The 22,576-nt window shown below is 47.2% G+C and overlaps 1 protein-coding gene across 3 annotated transcripts in view; it reads left to right on the forward strand.

Annotated features, from left to right (window-relative positions):
* LOC147114887 (oxygen-regulated protein 1) overlaps positions 1–22,576 on the forward strand; it is a 265,992-nt gene that overhangs the window by 237,763 nt on the left and 5,653 nt on the right. For 2 of the 3 annotated variants that reach the window (XM_085992956.1, XM_085992954.1), the window contains 2 exons: positions 4,505–4,717; positions 7,094–7,271. In XM_085992956.1, coding sequence (XP_085849082.1) covers positions 4,505–4,717; positions 7,094–7,271 — 391 coding nt within the window. Of the gene's footprint in view, positions 1–4,504; positions 4,718–7,093; positions 7,272–22,576 lie in introns of those variants that run through there. The other variant, XM_085992955.1, reaches the window with a different exon arrangement.

Here is a 22,576-nt window from a genome sequence, read left to right on the forward strand (position 1 = left end):
AATGGCTGACCAATTAAATATATACTTTGGTTCTGTCTTCACAAAGGAGGACACAAATAACCTTCCAGAGATTTCGGGGCACATCGGGTCTAATGAGAGGGAGGAATTGAATGAAATCAGTATTTGTAGGGAAATGGTGTTGGGGAAATTGAAGGCTGATAAATCCCCAGGGCCTGATAATCTACATCCTTAGGGTACTTAAGGAAGTGGCCCTAGAAATAGTAGATGCATAGCTGGTCACCTTCCAAAATTCTATTAGACTCTGGAACAGTTCCCATAGATTGGAGGGTAGCTAATATAACTCCACTATTCAAAAAAGGTGGTAGAGAGAAAACGGGGAATTATAGACTGGTAAGCCTGACATTGGTAGTGGGAAAATGCTAGAGCCCATTATAAAAGATGTAATAGCAGAGCACTTGGAAAACAGTGACAGGATCAGACAAAGTCAACATGGATTTACAAAAGGTAAATCATGCTTGACTAATCTACTGGAATTTTTTGAGGATGTAACTGGTAGAATAGATAAGGGAGAACCAGTGGATGTGGTGTATTTGGACTTTCAGAAGGCTTTCGATAAGGTCCCACATAAGAGATTAGCGTGCAAAGTTAAAGCACATGGGATTGGGGGTAAGGTACTGACTTGGATAGAGGACTGGTTGGCAGACAGGAAACAAAGAGTTGGAATAAACGGGTCTTTTTCCGAGTGGCAGGCTGTGACTAGTGGGGTACCGTAGGGATCGGTGCTAGGACCCCAGCTATTCACAATATATATTAATGATCTAGACGAGGGAACTAGATGTAATATCTCCAAGTTTGCAGACGACACAAAGCTGGGTGGGCGTGTGTGCTGTGAGGAGGATGCCGAGAAACAGGTTGGGTGATTGGGCAGATGTATGGCAGATGCAGTATAATGTGGATAAATGCGAGGTTATCCACTTTGGTGTCAAAAACAGGAAGGCAGATTATTATCTGAACGGCAATAGATTGGGAGAAGGGGAAGTGCAACGAGACCTGGGTGTCCTTGTGCACCAGTCGCTGAAGGTAAGCATGCAGGTGCAGCAGGCGGTTAAGAAGGCAAATGGTATGTTGGCCTTCACAGCGAGAGGGTTCGAGTACAGGAGCAAGGATGTCTTGCTGCAGTTGTACAGTGCCTTGGTGAGACTACACCTTGAGTATTGTGTGCAGTTTTGGACACCTTATCTGAGGAAGGATGTTCTTGCCATGGAGGGAGTGCAGTGAAGATTCACCAGACTGATACCTGGGATGGCAGGAATAACGTATGAGGAGAGATTGGGTCGATTGGGCTTATATTCGCTGGAGTTTAGAAGCATGAGAGGGGATCTCATTGAAACTTATAAAATTCTAACAGGACTAGACAGACTAGATGCAGGAAGGATGTTCCCAATGGCAGGGGGGTTTAGAACCATGGGTCACAGTCTAAAGATAAGGGGTAAGCCATTTAGGATTGAGATGAGGAGTAATTTCTTCACCCAGAGAGTGGCGAACCTGTGGAATTCTCTAGCACAAACGGCAGTTGAGGCCAATTCATTAAATATATTCAAGAAGGAGTTAGATATATTTCTTAAGGCTAAAGGGATCAAGGGATATGGGGAGAAAGCAGGGACAGGGTACTGAATTTGGATGATCTCATTAAATGGCGGAGTAGGCTCGAAGGGCTGAATGGCCTACTCCTGCTCCTATCTTCTATGTTTCCATCTTTTGCTCTCCCTTCCTGTTGTCTGTACCTCGGATGTTTTCCTGCCTGCTCAATGTGTACTTCATTGATAAAAGTTTGAAGCAGATATTTAGCAACCAGGAATGATGAGACATAGTTCGGAGATCAGAGCTGGAGAAATCAGGTGGCGAACTGGATTGAACTGAATTCAGAGGGATGGGGGATTCTTACAGAAGGGAAAATCGGAGCTAGAGGTGTAAAGGAAGGTCATAGAGACTGGAAAGGGATAATAATTTATAGGGTGCAGAGATGAGGGGGACTCACAGAAATGCAGAGATCTGAATTTCTGCTCCAGTTTTCAGGTGCAAAGTACTGCCAGGGGGGTGGACATGTGCCTGGGATACATCGGCCTGATTTAAGTGAACTGAGCCCACTAATATTGGCAAGTTCAGATCAGGTCAGGGCATGCTTACTTCAGTTTTGCTCCACCTGAATTGCACCTATACAGAAGGTGGGGAAGAAAATTAGTCCATATGTCTGTGATCTTGTCATGTATTTCTCCACACCTTCTTCTGTATTCTATAAATGTGTGAATGATGGAGGGAGACAGTGAAAGACCAGGAAAAGAGAGAAGAGGAAGAATCTTCATCTAATTACAAATTGGAAAGTAGCACACTAGCTATATTTATTTTTCTGTTTATAATTTTATGTTAACAGCAGGGGGCACTCACTACGTATAAGAATGAAAAGCTGAGGTTTTTTCAATATAGATAGTGGTTCTCAGTATCAGTGGAAGAACACTCCCACTAACCAGATGGCTGAGAACTCTGACATACTATCACACATGGCTGCAGACTGAACACAGCCTGTGCCAGGATTCGGACCTGTATGTTGTGCTTCCATACTTTTCTAACGATATGCTATGAGGGAACTTGCTACCACATGTAACATTGAACCTACTAGTTTTGAATGTGTGATCAAATGCAATATGTTGAAAACTTTTCAAGCAATATTTGTAATATAATAGTAAAGTAAATATATATTTATCTTGTAGTTTAGCTCCATGAAAAGCAAAGACAACTGTTAGAGTTCAAAGAGCAGTAATACGATTAGGAATATTTTCTTGTCAAACACTAATATCTTGACAATAATTTGTCTCAAACAGAGACAAATATAACGAGCCGGATTTTGCGAGCGAATAATGCCTGTCGTTCATTGCACTTGCACTGGCCCAGACTTTATCAGATTTTGCAGTGGAACTTACTGTAATTAGAGAGCCAAAACACCGTGATGCCCTCTATAAGAGATCTGAGACTTGTGTAAACAGGGCAAGCTACTGTGTATTTCCTTAACCAATCATATTGAAAAATTATTAATGAGCAGTGCAGAGTTTGAATCAGGAAATGTCCGTTAGAAGATTTAATCCAATGCCAAATATGTACAGAAAGCAAATTAGAGAGGTAAAGAAAGATGGGATTAAGAAAGAGAGACAAAAGAGACAGAAGAAGTAAAACAATACAGGTTGACTATCCTTTATCCGAAAACCTCGGGACCAGCCGTGTTTCGGTTTTCGGAAAATTTCGGATTTCGGAAGGTATTTTATAAGACTGGGAAATTCGGCGGGGGTCCGCGGGGGGGTCGGCGGGGGGTGGGGGTCGGCGGGGTCGGCGGGGGGTCGGGGTCGGGGGGGGTCGGCGGGAGTCGGGGTCGGCGGGGGTCCACGGGGGGTCGTCGGCGGGGGTCGGGGTCGTGCGCACGACTTACGCTGACCCTCTGCTCAGCGTAAGTTGTGCGCCACTCTGGTCATGTCGTGCGCACGACTTACGCTGAACAAAAAAACCTTCGGTTTTTAGAGGGTTTTGGTTTTCGGAAGTTCGGATAAAAGGTAGTCTACCTGTATTTATTTTAATTTAAAACATTTTTTTAAATCTCCAACAAAAATTAAAATCTGAAGGAATGAGTCACCACACTTGTACAGGTTCATTTTCAGTGCTGGAGAGGTTATCATGCCTCTTTACTGTTCCTGGGACTAGGGACAGGGTCACTGGCTAAGGCTTGGAAGCTAAGCAGAGCCAGGCCTGGTTAGTACCTGGAGGGGTGACCATCAGGGAAGATCAGGTGCAGAAGGTCACGGAAGGAGCCCTGAGGAGGGGCGGTTGGTGAGAAGGTCACGGAAGGAGCCCCGGGAGGGGCGGCTGGTGAGCAGGCCTGGGCGTTGGGCTGAAGATTGTCGGACAGGAGGAATGGTGGAAATGGAATGGCGGCGCGCACAGACGCAGCGGCTTTGCTTCTCCCAGGACAGTGCTATTTACGTTTAATGTTAATGTTATTTGTACTGGACTCATGGGAGCTTGCAAGATCACATTTTGTTGTTCATGTACTTGTGCAATGACAATAAAGTTGAATTATTATTATTATACTGGAATGGACAAGCACTAACCTTTTCTGGCAAGTTTAGTGGGTATCACGTTAGTACAGCAACTTCATACCGTTCTATATATTTCAATGCCGAGTCTCTCGGTGAGATACTGTTATAACAAAGCTTCTGGAGGAGCAGGGCAACTTGGACAGTAATTTCCTGATTTATGCGTTTAACTGCGCATGAGTGGTTGCTGGAAGTTGCTGTTGGATTTACTCTTTAATAATGGTGAACACTGTTAGCTCACCATTATTTCTAGAGCAAAATCCGTCACAATATAACAACTCTACAAAATAGGATTTTTTTTCATCTTGAGATTTATTAATATCTACTATTTTGGGCTGAACAGTGTTGTATACCAGTAATATTTTCTACTTTTATCATTCACTCTTCTCTTTATTGACTTTAAGGATGCATTTAAAAATGGTGCCGTAGTTTTGCTGAATACTAGTCTTTACCAGAGTCTGTACATCACTTCTGATGGAACCTGCTTAGGAACAGGAAAGCAGTTTCAAATGTCTTATTTGCGGGTGCATGAAGTCAGTCCTAAGGTTTACATGTTTGAGAGTGTACAGAATCCACAACAGTTCATTCAAATCAGGGATGGCAAATGTGATGGACTGGTGAGCATTTATTTTTACATATTTTTAAGAATGCATAAGTTAAGCTGATATATTTGTAAAATTTGAAGTTGTGTGGTCAGAAAACTTAAGTGTGAAGGTTGAAATTATGTGTGTTAGTAATAAAAAGGCTTGCCCCGATCATCCGTGGGTCTTTCATCCAGACAAAAGTGCTGGGATCCACCCGCTAGGGACCCCTACCGCTGATCCTGCCAGAGAGTCTGGGGAAGTTTCCTTCATTTAAATGAAACTGGTGGGTGCCGCTGCCAGAATGGGTGCATCTTGGATGCCTGCCTGCGCAAAGGCCGGGAGGAGTAACATTGCTGAAATACTCACTGCTACGTCCGCAGTCCCAGCCCACCAACAATTTCTCCCTGTTAATACGATGCTTTCTCCCATCTATTGCCTGTGTTTTGGAGTCCAGGGTAGAACCCAGGCCTCAACCCTACACAAACCCCACATCTACCAGCTGGGAGTCCAAAATGCCTGCTTTCTCTATTTCCCACATGGCAGAATCAAGATCAACGCTGAAGGAACTCCCGGACTGGAAGTTCCCTCCTCCTAACCATGCTCCGCTGGCCTAGGTAACCATTTTTTGGGGCATACGGAGCTTTCACCCCAAATAGACCACCCAGAATTAATGGCCTAGAGATAGGTTGATGCCGTACCCATTTTACAGGCATAAAATGGGCAGCAAAGCATCCAATATGACAGGTGGATTGCACACACACGTTCCATGGTGGAAGTGCATCGCCCACCATATTAGTTAAGGCAGAAAAGGGCACGCACCTGAAACAAGCATTATATCGGTTGTGCCTCTGGCCTACCCTTCCCGGCACAGGGATTTCTATGCCAATGAGCGCAGACCGGGCTCTGGTGTTTCTAGGACCCAGCCTAGTTCATAGACCCTCCATAACACTCCCAGGGACTTACACCAGGAATGTATTGCATTGGTCGGTAGATTTATGGGGTACTTAACTCATTTGTATTAAATTCACTTCTGCCCTATTTAATGAAGGTACTAGATGTTGGATTAACTAATTTGCTACTAGTATATCATATAATGGGGGAGAAATTGAGTATAGCCCCGTTTGGGGCGCCAGCCTAGCCAGGGCGCTAAAAGTAACGCCCTGGAAACATTCACGGCCGCCCACCGGAAATGGAGTTGTTGCGCCCCAAAGGGAAGCGCGGTGCTCCGCATCCCTCTTGGGGCGCTGCGAGTGAATATCGTGGCGCATCGTGCCGCAGCGCCACACGCTGCGGCACATCGCGCTGCGGTATTGCAGGCCTTCCTCCCCTTCTTAAAGCGGAGGGGCCTTGTGCAGCGCGATCTGGGGCCCGGCTGGGCCCCCGAGGATCGGGAGTGCCGGCAAAAGAGCCCGGCACCGAAGAGAAGTGCCGGGCTCTTGGAACGCAGCCGGCACTCTGCGGGGGGTTCAGGAGGCCGGGGACGGGAGCGCAGGCACGTGCTGGCAGGCGGCCAACAACAAAAATGGCCGCCCCGCACCTCGCCTTTAATTTGCGCCTCCCCGGCCGCAGGTAGGCCCCCCTGAACCGGTCGGACATAGCGTCCGGCGGTATATCAGGGGGCGCTGCCAAATATCGCGGCCGGGGCATCAGCGGGGTGCTGTGCACACCGATTACGTTATCGGCAGCGGCGCAGTGCTAACGGTTAGCGCCACCACTAATGTCCCGCGGAATTTAACGGGAGGCGTGGGCAGTGCCGCGCCGGGTGCGAGTTGGCTTGCGACCCACTTAGCGCCCTCTTAAGGCGCTAACGGGTGACGCAACCAACTGAATTTCTCCCCCAATATATCTTCAAACTGGTAGTGTTACAGACAAACTGGGTCACTCCACATTGACAAAGTCATCGTGGGCGGTAATGCAAACTGGGCAATAGCGAAACGTCAGCCTGTTTTACACAGCCCAAATTTCTTTTGAAAATCAGATGGAGTAAATCAGGCTGCTGATTCGCTATCACCCTTTTTGCACTACCACCCAAAACAAATTTCACCCCTAATGTATGATGAATTCATTTAAACGTCTTTGTTTTATGCACTTGAATTATTGCCACTTATATCTGTGAATTTTTTGTTCAAGGAATAATTATTGCCTTTGTTTTTATGTGTAATTGTACAATTTGTTTTGGCAGAACTAGTTTACAAAGTGTCTAGAAAATGGATTATTAAATATATTAAGGCGTTTCCATTTCGTGCCGACATAGGGCAGGCAGCAGACCTGCCGGTTAATTAAATGAAAAGAAAGGCAGTCTGTTCTTTGAAATTAAAATACATGAAAAATTGATTCCAACACTAACAAAGCAAAAAGTGCAGAAATTAATTAAGGACCTGTAGTTTATTGAGTTTTTTTTCTGCAAAGGGCACAGGAGATGTCTACTGTCACTTTAAGGTGCAAAGAAATTTAGAAAATGCAACTGTAAGCCTGGAATCTGTGAAAAGCCCAGGAATGTATCTCGGACTTCTCTTAGATGGACATGCAAACCCATTCGCACACACTGGAGAAAGCAATGTCATGTTCTACCCGCAGGCTATCAACAGTAAGTAACTAATAGATATAAATACAAATAGCAATCATATGATAATATTTCCAAAAATAATATTTATTTCCTTCTTTCTGGGGAAGCCCACTAGATGAAGGGGCTAATGATGTGGTTCCACCGCAGTGGCAACAGGAGCACTTCTGCTTGGTTGCCGTGTGCATCGCCAGCTGATTTCATCAGCTCATTAACATTTTAGCTGCTGATCCTGGTGCACAGTGCATTATGTGCTGGGAGTGTAGAAGGGAAAAGAAGAAGGATTTGATGTGAAATGTCTCTGAAAAGCCTGTTGCTCTCTCTGTGCTGCAAAAAAAAGAGAGAGAAATGGCAGCAACGCACCCTATGCACTAGGGAAGCACTGGGCGACACCTGCACCAAAACTATTAGGGACCATAAAAAGTCGAATCACTGATACTATTCCATCTGCTGACAGCTGTTTTGCTATATAGCAAATTAACTTAGCTGGTGAGAAATGCTATTGTACTCCGAGGCCCTGATGTAAGGCTGAGGCACCGTCATCAGCACTTAATTCAGATTGGATTTTGGACGCATGGGAAAAGAACTGTTGTGTGCTAATTGAATCCTGTAGTTAGTTGAAAGTGTCATTAGAGACTATTATTACTCCAACTAAGTAGTGGCTTATTTAGGCAAACATATCTTCTGGCTGTTGCTTGGGGTCACTTTCTGCGATTGATTTATGTCACATGTCTTCTGTAGGCCCCTTTGCATGGCGAAGTTGTGTAAAGTGCAGGAGGCTGTAATAATTTTGGATACCTTTGTCACTTCGTACTGCAGCACTACTCTGATCTATTAATGCATCTGATCTTTTTATGACAATCCATCAGTTTAACAATAGTAACATTGGGTACGGTAGCATAGTGGTTATGTTACTGGACTAGTAATCAATCCAGAGGCTTGGACTAATGATCTGGAGACGTGAGTTCAAATCCCAACACGGCAGCTGGGGAATTTAAATTCAGTTAATTAAATAAATCTGGAATAAAAAGCTAGTATCAGTAATGGTGACCATGAAACTTTCGGATTGTCGTAAAAACCCATCTGGTTCACCAATGTCCTTTATGGAAGAAAATCTGCCGTCCTTACCTGGTCTGGCCTATATGTGACTCCAGACCCACAGCAATGTGGTTGACTCTTAACTGCTCTTTGTGGTTCAAGAAGGCAGCTGACCACCATCTTCTGAAGGGCATTTCGGGATGGGCAGTAACAGCCACATCCTATGAACGAATAAAAAAACCACAGCATACAACCAAACTCTGCCTGTAGATTATATTATAGTAAATAGTCCAGTGAGATGCTCGGGAATGTGGTGGCGGTTAGCACACCTGGTGAGGTCATTGAATTTCAGGTGCTGGGGTACATGCTGCTGGCAATGGCATGCTATGCAATCTCCTGCCAAGACCATTCCCCATCTTGCAGTGAGACATACCAACCATCCAAGGAGAAGAGAATGTCCCTCTTTTCCCCAATTTCCTCCACCAAAATATCTATGACTGTGTCCAAAACCTAGGTGTCCTGCCCCACAACTGCCAGCAGACATGTTTCATGCCTCCTTCCTGCTGTTGCCAGATAAAACTGCATTGACTGTTTCAGATGCTGCAGGTTTTTAAGACCTGATTTCCCATCCCCAAATAGGCAAGCTGTCCTGCTTGTAGTCAGCCCAAATTATGTTAAGGTGTGCGATCGAGGAAACTGCCAAATTCACCTGTTCATCACAGCAAGCCCACCTCTTGTTCAAGTTTTACTCATAGGAATAAAACTGGCCCCATAATCTTTCTTTCACACAACAAGACATATTGGGCTGGATTTTCCTGTTCTTGGCAGTGTAACAATAGAGTGGGACCTCAGCCGACCATTTGCAAACCCAACATAAGAACATAAGACGTAGGAGCAGGAATAGGTCATTTGGCCCCTCGAGCCTGCTCCGCCATTCAATAAGATCATGGCTGATCTGCTCTTGGCCTCAACTCCACTTCCCTGCCCGCTCCCCATAACCCTTGACTCTCTTGTCAAAAAATCTGTCTATCTCCACCTTAAATATATTCAATGACCCAGCCTCCACCGCTCTCTGGGGAAAAGAATTCCAAAGATTCACGACCCTCTGAGAGAAGAAATTCCTCCTCATTTCTGATTTAAAAGGGTGCCCCGTTATTCTGAAATTATGCCCCTTAGTTCTAGATTCCCCCACGAGGGGAAACATCCTCTCTGCATCTACCCTGTCAAGCCCCTTCAGTATCTTATATGATTCAATAAGATCCCCTCTCATTCTTCTAAACTCCAATGTGTATAGGCCGAACCTGCTCAACCTTTCTTCATAAGACAACCCCTTCATCTCCGGAATCAACCTCGTGAACCTTCTACTTGTCTCCAATGCAAGTATATCCTTCCTTAAATAAGGAGACCAAAACTGTATGCAGTACTTCAGGTGTGGTCTCACCAATGCCCTGTGCAGTTGTAACAGGGATTCCCTACTTTTATACTACTTTCCCTTTGTAATAAAGGGCAACACTCCATTTGCCTTCCTAATTACTTGCTGTACCTGCATGCTAACTTTTTGTGATTCATGTACAAGGACCCCCAGATCCCTCTGCACCTCAGCATTTTGTAATCTCTCCCCATTTAAATAATAATTTGCTTTTCTATTTTTCCTACCAAAGTGGATAACCTCACATTTACCCACATTAAACTCCATCTGCCAGATTTTTGCCCACTCACTTAGCCTATCTATATCCCTTTGGCGTTTCTTTGCGTCCTCCACACAATTTGCTTTCCCACCTATCTTTGTATCATCAGCAAATCTGGCTACATTACACTCAGTCCCTTCATCCAAGTCATTAATATAGATTGTAAATAGTTGAAGCACTGATCCCTGCGGAACCCCACTAGTTACAGTTTGCCAACCTGAAAATGACCCATTTATCCCGACTCTCTGTTTTCTGTTAGTTAGCCAATCCTCTATCCATGCTAATATATTACCCCCAACCCCATGAGCTCTTGTCTTGTGTAGTAACTTTTTATGTGGCACCTTATCGAATGCCTTCTGGAAATCCAAATACACCACATCCACTGGTTCACCTTTACCCACCTTGCTCATTACATCCTCCAGCAAATTTGTCAAACATGATTTCCCTTTCATAAAACCATGCTGACTCTGCTTGACTATATTATGATTTTCTAAATGTCCTGCTATTACGTCCTTAATAATGAATTCGAGCATTTTCCCAATGACAGATGTTAGGCTAACTGGTCGATAGTTGACTTCTTTCTGTCTCCCTCCTTTCTTAAATAGGGGCGTTACATTTGCAGTTTTCCAGTCCGCTGGGACCTCTCCTGAATCCAGGGAATTTTGGTAGATTACAACCAATGCATCTACTATCTCTGCAGCCACCTCTTTTAAGACCCTAGGATGCAGGCCATCATGTCCAGGGGATTTGTCTACCTTTAGTCCCATTAGTTTGCCTAGTACTTTCTCTCTAGTGATAGTGATTATTTTAAGTTCCCCCCCCCCACCACCCCAATAGCCCCTTGACTATCCATTATTGTGATGCTTTTAGTGTTTTCTACCATGAAGACCAATACAAAATATGTGTTCAAAGTCTCCGCCATTTCCCTGTTTCCCATTATTAATTGCCCAGACTCATCCTCTAGGGGACCAGCGTTTATTTTAGCTACTCTCTTCCTTTTTATATACCTGTAAAAGCTCTTACTGTCTGTTTATATATTTCTTGCTAGCTTACTCTCATAAGTTATCTTCTCTCTCTTTATCATTTTTTTAGTCATCCTTTGCTGGTTTTTAAAAGTTTCCCAATCCTCTGGCCTTTTACTATTCTTCGCAACAACGTGAGTCACGGGATATTTGCCATACAGCGCGGACTGCAGGCAGGATCCTGGCTACTAAGATGGAGCATGCCATGCCATTCAGCAAAATCCCAGTGGCACCGCGGTGGGACTGATACTGCAGCAGCAGAAGAGACAACTAGGCATTTAAACTGGCAGAACAGTCCTAAAGAGGAGAAGGCAAAAATGTTTTTTAGGTTTTGGCCTGAGACCAAGACCAAAAAGGCTTTAGGGCCAAAATAGAGTGAGAGGAGGTCTCTACTACACCCTTAACATCCAGCAGAAGATCTTGGGGTCATTCCTGCCACTTCCCTAAGCCTACCGCCATCTTCCACTAGGCAGCCCTGGGGGGAAGTGATAAGAAGGGTGGGCGGGAGGGAAGGGAGCCACTGGGCCATGCTTCCCTGGTGGCATTTACATGAGGCAGACAAGGATGAAGTGGCCAGCAGTTGTCTAGCAAGTTATTAATTAATTAATTAAGATGGGAGACCAGGCAATGTGTTGTTGCATGTGGGAGCTGGTGGACACCACTAAGGTCCAAGGCAACCACATCTGCAGCAAATATTGGCTGCTCAAGGAAATTCAGCTCAGAGTTGATGAGCTGGAGTCCGAGCTTCGGACACTGCGACGCATTAGGGAGGGGGAGCGTTACCTGGACGCTAAGTTCCAGGAAGCAGTCACACCCACTAGAGTAATTACTTCCAATTTGGCCCATGGTCAGGGACAGATGGGTGTGACTACAAGCGAGGCAGGTATTGGGATCGAGGAGGTAGTGATGGAGGAGCCTCAGCCCTTGGTCTTGCCAAACAGGTACGAGACTCTTGCTCCCTGTGTGGACGAGGGCAAGGACTGCAGGGAGGATGAGCAAACTGACCACAGCACCGTGGTACAGGGAGCCATTCAAGTGGGGGGAGTAAAAAGAAATGTTGTAGTGATAGGGGACAGTATAGTTAGGGGGATAGATACTGTTCTCTGCAGCCGAGAGCGTGAGTCCCGAAGGCTGTGTTGCCTGCCCAGTGCCAGGGTTAAGGACATCTCCTCTGGGCTGAAGAGGAACTTGGAGTGGGAGGGGGAGGATCCAGTTGTCATGGTCCACGTAGGCACCAATGACATAGGTAGGACAAAGAAAGAGGTTATGCTGAGAGAGTATGAGCAGCTAGGGGCTAAATTAAAAAGCAGAACCACAAAGGTAATAATCTCTGGATTACTACCTGAGCCACGAGTGAATTTGCATAGGGTAAATAAGATCAGAGAAATGAACGAGTGTCTCAAAGACTGGTGTGGGAGAAATGGGTTTTGATTTGTGGGGCACTGGCACCAGTACTGGGATAAGAGGGAGCTGTTCCATTTGGACGGGCTTCACTTGAACCATGCTGGGGCTAGAGTCCTGGTGAATCGAATAATTAGGGCTGTAGAGAGGGCTTTAAATTAAATAGTGGGAGAGAGGATCCAGGTGAGCAGGAATTTAAAAAGTCAATGAGAAATGAGAAAACAATAGAGCAGGATAGAGATGGGGGAAATAATAACCAGTGTGTGACAGGAAGGGACAGAATGTTTTAAAATAAGAATGCAACAGAAAATGTGGCCAAAACAAGGAGAAATGGCAAAAAGACAAAGTTAAAAGCTCTATATCTGAATGCACGCAGCATTCGTAACAAGATAGATGAGTTGACGGCACAAATAGATACAAATGGGTATGAACTGATCGCAATTACAGAGACGTGGTTGCAAGGTGATCAGGGCTGGGAACTGAATATTCCAGGGTATCTGACGATTCCGAAGGACAGACAGAAAGGAAAGGGCAGTGGGGTGGCTTTGTTGGTAAAGGACGGGATCAGTGCAGTGGTGAGAAGGGATATTGGATCAGAAGATCAAGATGTAGAATCGGTTTGGGTGGAGATAAAAAATAATAAAGGGAAAAAGTCTCTGGTGGGCGTAGTCTACAGGCCCCCAAACAGTAGCAATACTGTTGGACAGAGTATAAATCAACAAATAATGGAGGCCTGTAAAAAAGGAACAGTAATAATCATGGGTGATTTTAATCTCCATATTGATTGGACAAATCAAATTGGCCATGGTAGTCTTGAGGAGTTCATAGAGTGCATCCAGGATGGTTTCCTAGAACAGTATGTAATGGAACCAACCAGGGAGCAGGCTATCTTGGATCTGGTACTGTGTAATGAGACAGAATTAATAACTCATAGTAAAGGATCCTCTCGGAAAGAGTGATCATAGCATGGTTGAATTTCAAATTCAGTTGGAGGGTGAGAAAGTTGTATCTCAAACCAGTGTACTGATCTTAAACAAGGGCAATTACAATGGCATGAGGGCAGAACTGGCTAAAGTGGACTGGAAAAATAAATTAAAGGGTAAGACAGTTGAAATGCAGTGGCAGACATTTAAGGAGATGTTGAAGGGATAATTACTAGTCCTAGCCCTTTTCGGGCTACCCCAGATCAGGCGTATTCCCCAGACGTTCACCTTCAACTAAAGTTAAAGATAGCCGAATTCCATAAGACGCTTAAATGGGTCTAAAGGTTCAGGCTATCTCTCCCTAAAGGAAAGGAACGATGTGAAGATGTTACCGTCCTCTGGATAGCACTTTTAATAAGTTTAACTAGACTGTAACCTTCCGGATATTATGAGGGTCCGGAAAGCCCCCCCCCCCCAAGAATTCTGCAACCCTTTACAAAAGAGTGTACATAAATTGAGTTTGCGAGTTTGATACAGAAATACTCTGAGACAATTCTAAAAATATATAGATTTATTTAAGAGCCGACATACAGTTAACAGCTTGTGAGTCAGTCGCAACTTTAACAGTTCAAAAACAAATAGCTTACATTTCTTATCCTCAGAGATTCTTATTCTCAAATCTTAACTTCGTACATTTTTACATTTCTTGTTCTTAATTCTAATCCAGAATATACACCAAAATCAAATTAAAAGTACCTTGAGCCCCAAGACTCAGAGTTAAAAACTTATAGAGCATGCCTCTGAAGAGTGAGAGATTTGCTTTGCCCCTTTCCAGCAACTTCTGACTGTCTATCTGAAAGGCTCTATTTTTATACCTTTTTTTTAGTGGTTTATCCTTTGAAGTTTTCTGCTGATGTAAGCTAATTATCTTTAGTCATCTTCCTGTTGACTTTCCTCTATACTTACTGCCAATTCAACTGTTAGTTTGCAGACTTCTGTCTGTTGTTTACGTGTTTCAAAAACTTATCATAAAACACAATATGACAGTCGTATTTATTTGATGCCATTCTTATCGAAGAACTTCCATTCAATTCTAAAACCACCTTAACTGGTTACAACCACAGACTCCTGCCTCCATGGTGCTCCAAGTTCAATACAAACACCATGTGATTGCTTGGTGCCTCTGTTGAAGTCATTTCTTCAAAGTATTCTGTTGGTATCATATTTACAACATGTAACTTAAAGACACTTCAACTAGGGTGTTTGTTTTCCTAGCCATCTTAGTTGGTTATATTATATCATGGTTCCTGTTTCATTTGATGTTACTTTTACAAAGACACATGGGCCTAGAAATTCAGTATAGCCACATTTGGGGCGCTACAGCATGGCGTTCGCTAACTTCTGCGCCCGGCGCAACTTAGCGCCACCTTCGCCGATATTCAGTTGCATCGCCCCAAGAGGTTGCTGCTGCGCTAAAGCAGGCGATGCACGACTATCATTAGGCGCTAAGCCGGCGATCCGGGGCGCAAACACCGAAGGCGGGCGCAGCGCAGGTGCGGCGAGTTGCTCATTGAGGGCAGACAGTCAGGCGCCGGTCAGCACTTAAAGGGGGAGGGTGGAATTGCTTGGCTGCCACGCCCTGCACACTGCAGCCCTAAGGCAAGGCCTGAACACTGCTTCTGGAACAGCTCCACGCCCAGGAGAATGGAGAAGGCCAGGGAGAGAGCGCAGTGCTTCGGCGAGGGTGACCTGAGGCTGCTGGTTGGCGCAGTGGACCGCAGGCGCCATATCCTCTTCCCTGAGGGTGGCAGGAGGCCGCTGCCCGCCGAATATCGGAAAGCATGGAGGGATGTGGCAAACCGGGTCACGTCCAACAGCGTGGTTGGCAGGACACCAACCCAGTGCCGGAAAAAATTCAACGACCTCGCTCGGGTTGTCAGGGTGAGTACCCTTTCCAGTATCCTCCTCATCCCTGCATGTGCACCTCACTTTATGGCCAAACAGGTCTGAAAGCCCTAATGGCCAGCCCTCATCCAGCAGCTATGGGACTGTCATGAAAAGCACTTGCGCAATCTGGACTTTAGACACTGTCAGGGCTATTCGACCATGGGAGGCAGTGCGGGCAAGATCAGGGCTTGACACTGTCAGGGCTAATCAAACATGGGAGGCAGTGCGGGCAAGATCAGGGCTTGACACTGTCAGGGCTAATCGAACATGGGAGGCAGTGCGGGCAAGATCAGGGCTTGACACTGTCAGGGCTAATCGAACATGGGAGGCAGTACGAGCAAGATCAGGGCTTGACACTGTACTTAGAGGCGGTCCTTTCTCTTGCAGGCCAAGCTGTCACATAACAGAAGACAGCAGCGACAGACCAGGGGAGGCCGTCCTGACCTGAAACAGCTGAGCGACCTCGAGCAGCGAGTGGAGTGGATCATGGCAGGCCGGCTGAGTGGCCCCGTCGCCACTGGAGATGCTGACCCTGTTCTGGGCACCAATGGTAAGGTCATCACCTTTTTGACCTCTCCCTTTCCACTTGCGCCTCACACCAGCATCCTTTGCCACAATCGAACCAATGCAGTGCACAGCAGCACTCATGCCTCCCTCGCTGCCGCCCTGTCCTCACTCTAAAGCAACTCTTGTGCCTCCCTGCTTTCAGATGGTGACTCGCCAGGTGAGGAGGTGGCCCCTCAAGCTGGCACTATGTCCGAGTCAGACATAGAGGAGGAGGAAGAGGAAGCCAGCCCATCAGGGACACCCTCAGCCGAGGCAGCCCATGGCCATGATGGTGACACGTCTTCCCTGGAGGGGAGCAGGGGGAAGGGTCGGAGGATAGTGAAGCTCCGGGGACCAGCGGGCTGCAGCAACGCGGGAGGGGTGGGGAAGCTCGGCGGCCTTCTCCCTGGAGGGTGAGTGCGGCCTCCAGTCCTGCTACGGTGAGCGCAGAGGAGGTGCGGCTCCTAGCGGAAATGGGCGCCCAGGCTGAGCGCAGGCACACTGAGCTCATGGCTGCAGTGGCAAGGATGCCTGACTCCATAGAGTCACTGGCAAGGAGTGTGCAGGAATTCGGGGCAGCACAGGCCAGGAGTCTGCAACAATTCAGTGCAGCACAGGCCAGGAGTCTGCAACAATTCAGTGCAGCACAGGCCAGGAGTCTGCAGGACATCGCGGCAGCACAGGCTAGGAGTCAGCAGGACTTCGCTGCTTCACAGGCGGCTTCTAGCCAAGTGCTCAGTCGTGCCGTGCATTCACTGGCTGCTGTCATGCAGACACAGACCAGGGCCCACGGGCACTAACTGCTGCCACACTCGCTGGATCGGCCAGGCATCGCCGGGGCACTCACTGTGCCGCAGCGGCCCAGCAGTCTGTGCCTCAGCAGATTGCTGCGCATGCTGCAGTGCTGGCCCGTGCACGTGCCAATGTATCAGCCGACCAGGGAGTGCCTGTGATCTGTCAGGTTGGCAGCATTCCTGCAGCCAACACTGTCACTCCTCCATTGCAGCTGCCACCAGCTGTTGGACAGACTGCTGCCGCCCAAGCAGAGTTGGAGCAGTCAGCAGCCGGCCCCTCCAGGCCCAGAGCTGGTCCAGGCCGACCCCCAAGGGCATCTGCCGTCTCACCATCTGACCCTCAGCAGCCTTCCCCCAGCCTTGCTGCAGCCACTGGGGTCCCATTGAGGAGGAGCTGCAGGGCGGGTAGGGGCCAGTCACGGAAGCGAAACGGATCACCCTCGCAGGGGAAAAAGTAGAAGGTGTGGCCAAATGTTTTGTTTTACTTATAAAAGCCGAGACTGGTGTATTTGTTTCATATATAAAAGCCGAGACTGGTGTATTTGTTTCATATTTAAAGGCCGAGACTGGTGTATTTGTTTCATATTTAAAGGCCGAGACTGGTGTATTTGTTTTACTTGTAAAGGCCGAGACTGGTGTATTTGTTTCATATTTAAAGGCCGAGACTGGTGTATTTGTTTCATATTTAAAGGCCGAGACTGGTGTATTTGTTTCATATTTAAAGGTCAAGACTGGTCTATTTGTTTTACTTGTAAAGGCCGAGACTGGTGTATTTGTGTTTTTGGGGGGGGTTTCTCTCCATTAGTTTCTCATGTGGGAAGGGCACAGAGGTATCATAGTAAAAAAAATTCTTAAATCGCACTGTCCATGCTTTCTTTTGGAAGTCCCGGTTGCCCTGCTCGGCTGAGGGCTTGTGGAGCGGCTACATTCATCTTCTGCCATTGGCACAAGCCATTCCGTGAGAGGGGGCCTAGAACCGACTTGCAATAAGCCGCCGGCGGGCGGCCCTTGCACTTTCTGCCTCTGTTAAGTCTGTGTGTTCCAGTTGTATTAAGATTAATTACTGACACAGACTACAAGAATAAAGTTCAACAGGTCTTTACTAGTTGGAGGTCAGGACTATACTAAATACAATATCACTACACAGTACTTATATACCGGTGGTCACCACCGGTATTACGTATACAGCAGCCAGAGAAAGTAGTACATCTCTTAAGGTGGAACAGGCTTAAGTTCTCTTAAGGTGGAACAGGTTACATACACCACAGCCTCCCTCCTGTGCTGGTCCTCCTCCTCCTCCTCCTCCTCTGGTGGTCCTCCAGTGTCTGCTGGCAGTGGCTGAGTCCTGCGGATAGCCAGGTTGTGCAGCATGCAGCACACGACAACGAAATGGGAGACTCGCTCAGGTGAGTACTGTAGGGCTCCTCCGGAACGATCCAGACAGCGGAACCGTTGCTTCAGCACGCCGATTGTTTGCTCAATGATGTTCCTGGTTGCTTGATGGCTGTCATTGTATCCCTCTTCAGCAGGGGTGCTGGACGCACGGAGCGGGGTCATCAGCCAGGTGCACAAAGGATAGCCTTTGTCCCCAATAAGCCATCCTCGTGGGTGAGGCTGGGCAACGAACATGTCTGCCACAGAAGTCTGGCGCAGGATGAAGGCATCGTGGCTGCTGCCTGGAAAGCGGGCATTGACAGCTAGGATGAGCTGCCTGTGGTCACACACTAACTGCACGTTGAGCGAATGGTAGCCCTTCCGGTTGCGGTAATCCTCGGCATTCTCTAGAGGTGCCCGCAAAGCCACATGCGTGCAGTCAATGGCGCCCTGCACCATGGGGAAGCCCGCTAATGCTGCAAAGCCCATTGCATGCTGTTGCTGCTTGCAAACGGTCATGGGGAAGGAGATGAACTGACGTCTCCTTCTGAAAAGGGCATTGGTCACCTGGCGGATGCAGCAATGTACCGCAAACTGGGAGATGTTGGAAATGTCCCCAGTAGCGGATTGGAAGGAGCCGGTGGCATAGAAGTTGAGAGCCACCGTCACCTTCACTGCCACCGACAGAGACGTCCTGCTCCTCAGCTGTGGCTGCAGATCTCCGCAAAGCAGGTGGCAGATCTCAGTGACCACCGCCCTTCTGAATCGCAGCCTCCGAACACACTGCTCCTCAGACATGTTCAGATATGAGAACTGCTGGCGGTATACCCTGGGTGGGTAAGGCCTCCTTTGCCGACGCCTGTTGCCCCTTCTCCGTCTGGCCATGACTGGCCCTCTCTCACGTCGTCTCTGAGCCCTTTGAATGCAGTGGAGAAGCCCAACGTTTCCACCCATTGCAGCCCCCATTATATGTTTCCAATCAATGCTATGACTCTGAAGTTAAAGACAAGTGCAAAGCTGTGGCCTGAAGCCACAAGTACCTGTGCGAGTGTTGAGCCAAACCAGAACGCTCTCTACCTTTGTCTCTCTCCAAAGATCCGTCTCTCACAAAGAAGGAGTGGTGCAAAATGGCTGCCATTTATACTGCAGGAGGAGTGCCCTTTAATTAGCGCGCCCCGCAGCGACTGGGAACCGTTCCCCTCTACCAGTCGCTAGGGGCGCCAGGCGCACAATAGGCCGGCGCCACTGAATTTCCGGTTTGGGGTGCACAAAGGGCGTTGCACCATAAAATGACGTCAGGATCTGCGCGCGCAACTGAGCGCACACAAGGGTTTTGCGCTGCCGCTAAATCTTAACTGAAGTTCGTGAGAGGCGCAGATCGCGCTGCACCCGGGCGCTAGCCGCTTAGCACCCCACTTCTCCTCCTAAGGCGCTAGCGGCTGGCGCAAACAGCTGAATTTCTAGGCCATGGTTTTTTAATATTCTGTCTTCCTGTTCGAAGTGTTAGTCTTTAACACAATGGTCATTCCATTGTGTTTCTCCCAAACTCCAGACCTTCTGGAAGCGCCAAACTGCTATTTCAATAGGGCCATTGTTTTACTATTTTTAACCAATTCCCATTTGAAAAGCTTGTGGTGTTTACAACTTTTGTGTTATCAAACCATCCCATCTCAGAAGCCTGTTTGCACAGCTTGTGCCGTTGAGACTTTAGATTTTTAAACCCAGTATATCATGTATTAATAAAAGCAGAATTCTGTTGATATGATGGTGTACTTTCTGAAATATAGCTTATTCTTTCACAAAATTTCATAACTCTCAGCAAAAATATATTCCAGTGAGAAAGAAAGATTTTAAGAGAAGGGAGCACCATCCGTGTGTAACTAAGGAAGTAAAGGATGGTATCAAATTGAAAATGAAAGCATACAATGTTGCCAAGATTGGTGGGAGACCAGAGGATTGGGAAATCTTTAAAAACCTGCAAAGGATGACTAAAAAAAAATAAACAGAGAGAAGATGAATTATGAGAGAAAACTGGCAAGAAACATTAAAACAGATAGTAAGAGCTTCTACAGGTATATAAAAAGGAAGAGGGTAGCTAAAGTAAACGTTGGACCCTTAGAGGATGAGACTGGGGAATTAATGATGGAGAACGGGGAAATGGCAGACTCTTGACAAATATTTTGTATCTGTCTTCATGGCAGAAGACACTAACAACATCTCAAAAATGTATAATCAAGGGGCCACAGGGAAGGGGGAACTAAAGACAATCACTATCACTAGGGAAATAGAACTTGGTAAAATAATGGGACTAAAAGATGACAAGTCCCCTGGACCAGATGGCCTGCATCCCAGGGTCTTAAAAGAAGTGGCTGCAGAGATAGTGGATGCATTGGTTGCAATATACCAAAATTCCCTGGACTCTGGAGAAGTCCCAGCGGATTGGAAAACCACAAATGTAACATCGCTATTTAAGAAAGGAGGGAGACAGAAAGCAGGAAACTATAGACCAGTTAGCCTAACATCTGTCATTGGGAAAATGCTGGAGTCCTTCATTAAGGAAGCAGTAGCAGGGCATTTGGAAAATAATAATACAGTCAAGCAGAGTCAGCATGCTTTTAGGAAAGGGAAATCATGTTTAACAAATTTGCTGGATTTCTTTGAGGATGTAACGAGCAGGGTGGACAAAGGTGAACCAGTAGATGTAGTGTATTTGGATTTCCAGAAGGCATTCGATAAGGTGCCACATAAAAGGTTACTGCATAAGATAAGAGCTCACGGAATTGGGGGAAATATATTAGAATGGATAGAGAATTGGCTAACTAACAGAAAGCAGAGAGTCGGGATAAATGGGTCATTTTCCAGTTGGCAAACGGTAACTAGTGGGGTGCCACAGGGATTGGTGCTGGGGCCGCAACTATTTACAATCTACATTAATAACTTGGATGAAGGGACTGAATGTAATGTAGCCAAGTTTGCGGATGATACAAAGATGGGTGGGAAAGCAAGTTGTGCAGAGGACTCAAAGGGCTCGATTTTCATTGAGCCGTGGAGTCGGGCTTGGAGGCATGTGGGGGTTAAAATCGCAAAAACTGGCGGGCGGGGGCGGGACCCCCCCCGACCTGGTTCCAGACTCCGAGCAATTTTAACTCAGGCGTGTCTGATGGTCCTGACTCCGTCCCGCATCCAACAGGCGGAACTGGTCTTTAAGGCCCTTAATAACCACTAAATGGCCTCTATAATCCTATTTTAACAGGCCCTTGCAAATTTAACCCTTTTCCCACGTAAAACACTCCTGGTGGGAAACACAAATGTGAAACCTGGTGGGAGCACTGTTGGATTTCTGACTATCAACTGCAGGTCAACCATTAAAGAGGAGATTTGATCAGCCATCATTTGCAGGTGGCAGGACTTAGTGGTCTCAGGTCTGGGGCAACTTTTAGAAGGCTTAACCACACCTCTGGAAGGTTGGAGCCTCACACCCATCTCCAGTGTGGCCTCCTGGGAAACCCCTCTCGCCACCTTCACTCAGCACATCCTCAACAGAGGCATATACGAGAAGCATGGGAGCCATTTATTTCCTTCCCATCTGGGCATTAGAGGAGCTTGAGCACCAGCTGCGGCAGCAGCAGAACCAGGAACAACAGCAGCAACAGCAGCAGCAGCAGGAGGGCCAGGCTGCTGCTCACCCACCTGAGGCTGCACAGGCCAGAAGGGGCCAGCGCCTGGAAGTGGCTGGAGAGCACCTTGCTGCACACCAGGGGGGCCCGTATCTGCAATGGCAGTCCAACTCAGAAGGACTTCCATGAAGGTCTGGTTTCTCTGTTCAATAGATGCCCATCGCTCCTCAAGAGATGTCATTCTATTCTGAACAATGACCATGTTTTCCATACCCTGGCGACTCAGCTCCTCCATGGCCGTAGCCATCCTCTCCTCTACCATAGCCATCCTCTCCTTTATGGTAGCCAGCCTTACCACGGAGGTAGTAACCCTTTCCATGGAGGTAGCCATCCTTTCCGTGGTGATGCATTCATGCGCCAATTACTCCACAAGGGCTCTGCTCATGTTCGCTATGGACTCCTCCATTCGCTCCACACTCACAGCGAACCTAGAGACAAAACCTGCCAGAGACTCCTGCATCTGTGCCTGGAGTTCCATCACCTCTGATCTTATGGATGGACCCAGAGGCACAGGGTCAACATGCTGCTGAGCCGAGCTGGCAGAGTCCTGCGCCCTCCGACGAGGACTCTCCACTGCTGTCCTGTCTCCACAATTTGCTGATGCTCACTTTTGAGCTGTGATACATCAGGTGACAACACTACTCTATGTCCCGAAGGTCCCACCGAGGTGCGAGTGGCTGCGCTGGTGCTGGATGCGCTGAATTCTGCTGACGTTGCACCCTCAGAGGTTGCAGATTCCTCTGAGGAGTCTGGAGGCTCCGGCTCTTCCTCCTGGCTAGTGGGGACGGGTGCTTGCGATGGTCCTGTGGGGGAGTAAAGGAGTCAGAGATGTGATGCAAAGGTTACATGCACATTGCATATTGCAGATGATCATAAGTCCAGCTGTTAGAGCTTCAGAATCATTATCAGCGACTCATGC

This window comes from Somniosus microcephalus, chromosome 7 (genome assembly GCF_052327205.1).
Source record: "Somniosus microcephalus isolate GS21.2 chromosome 7, FLI_Smic_1.0, whole genome shotgun sequence".
Taxonomy (NCBI): Eukaryota; Metazoa; Chordata; class Chondrichthyes; order Squaliformes; family Somniosidae; genus Somniosus; species Somniosus microcephalus.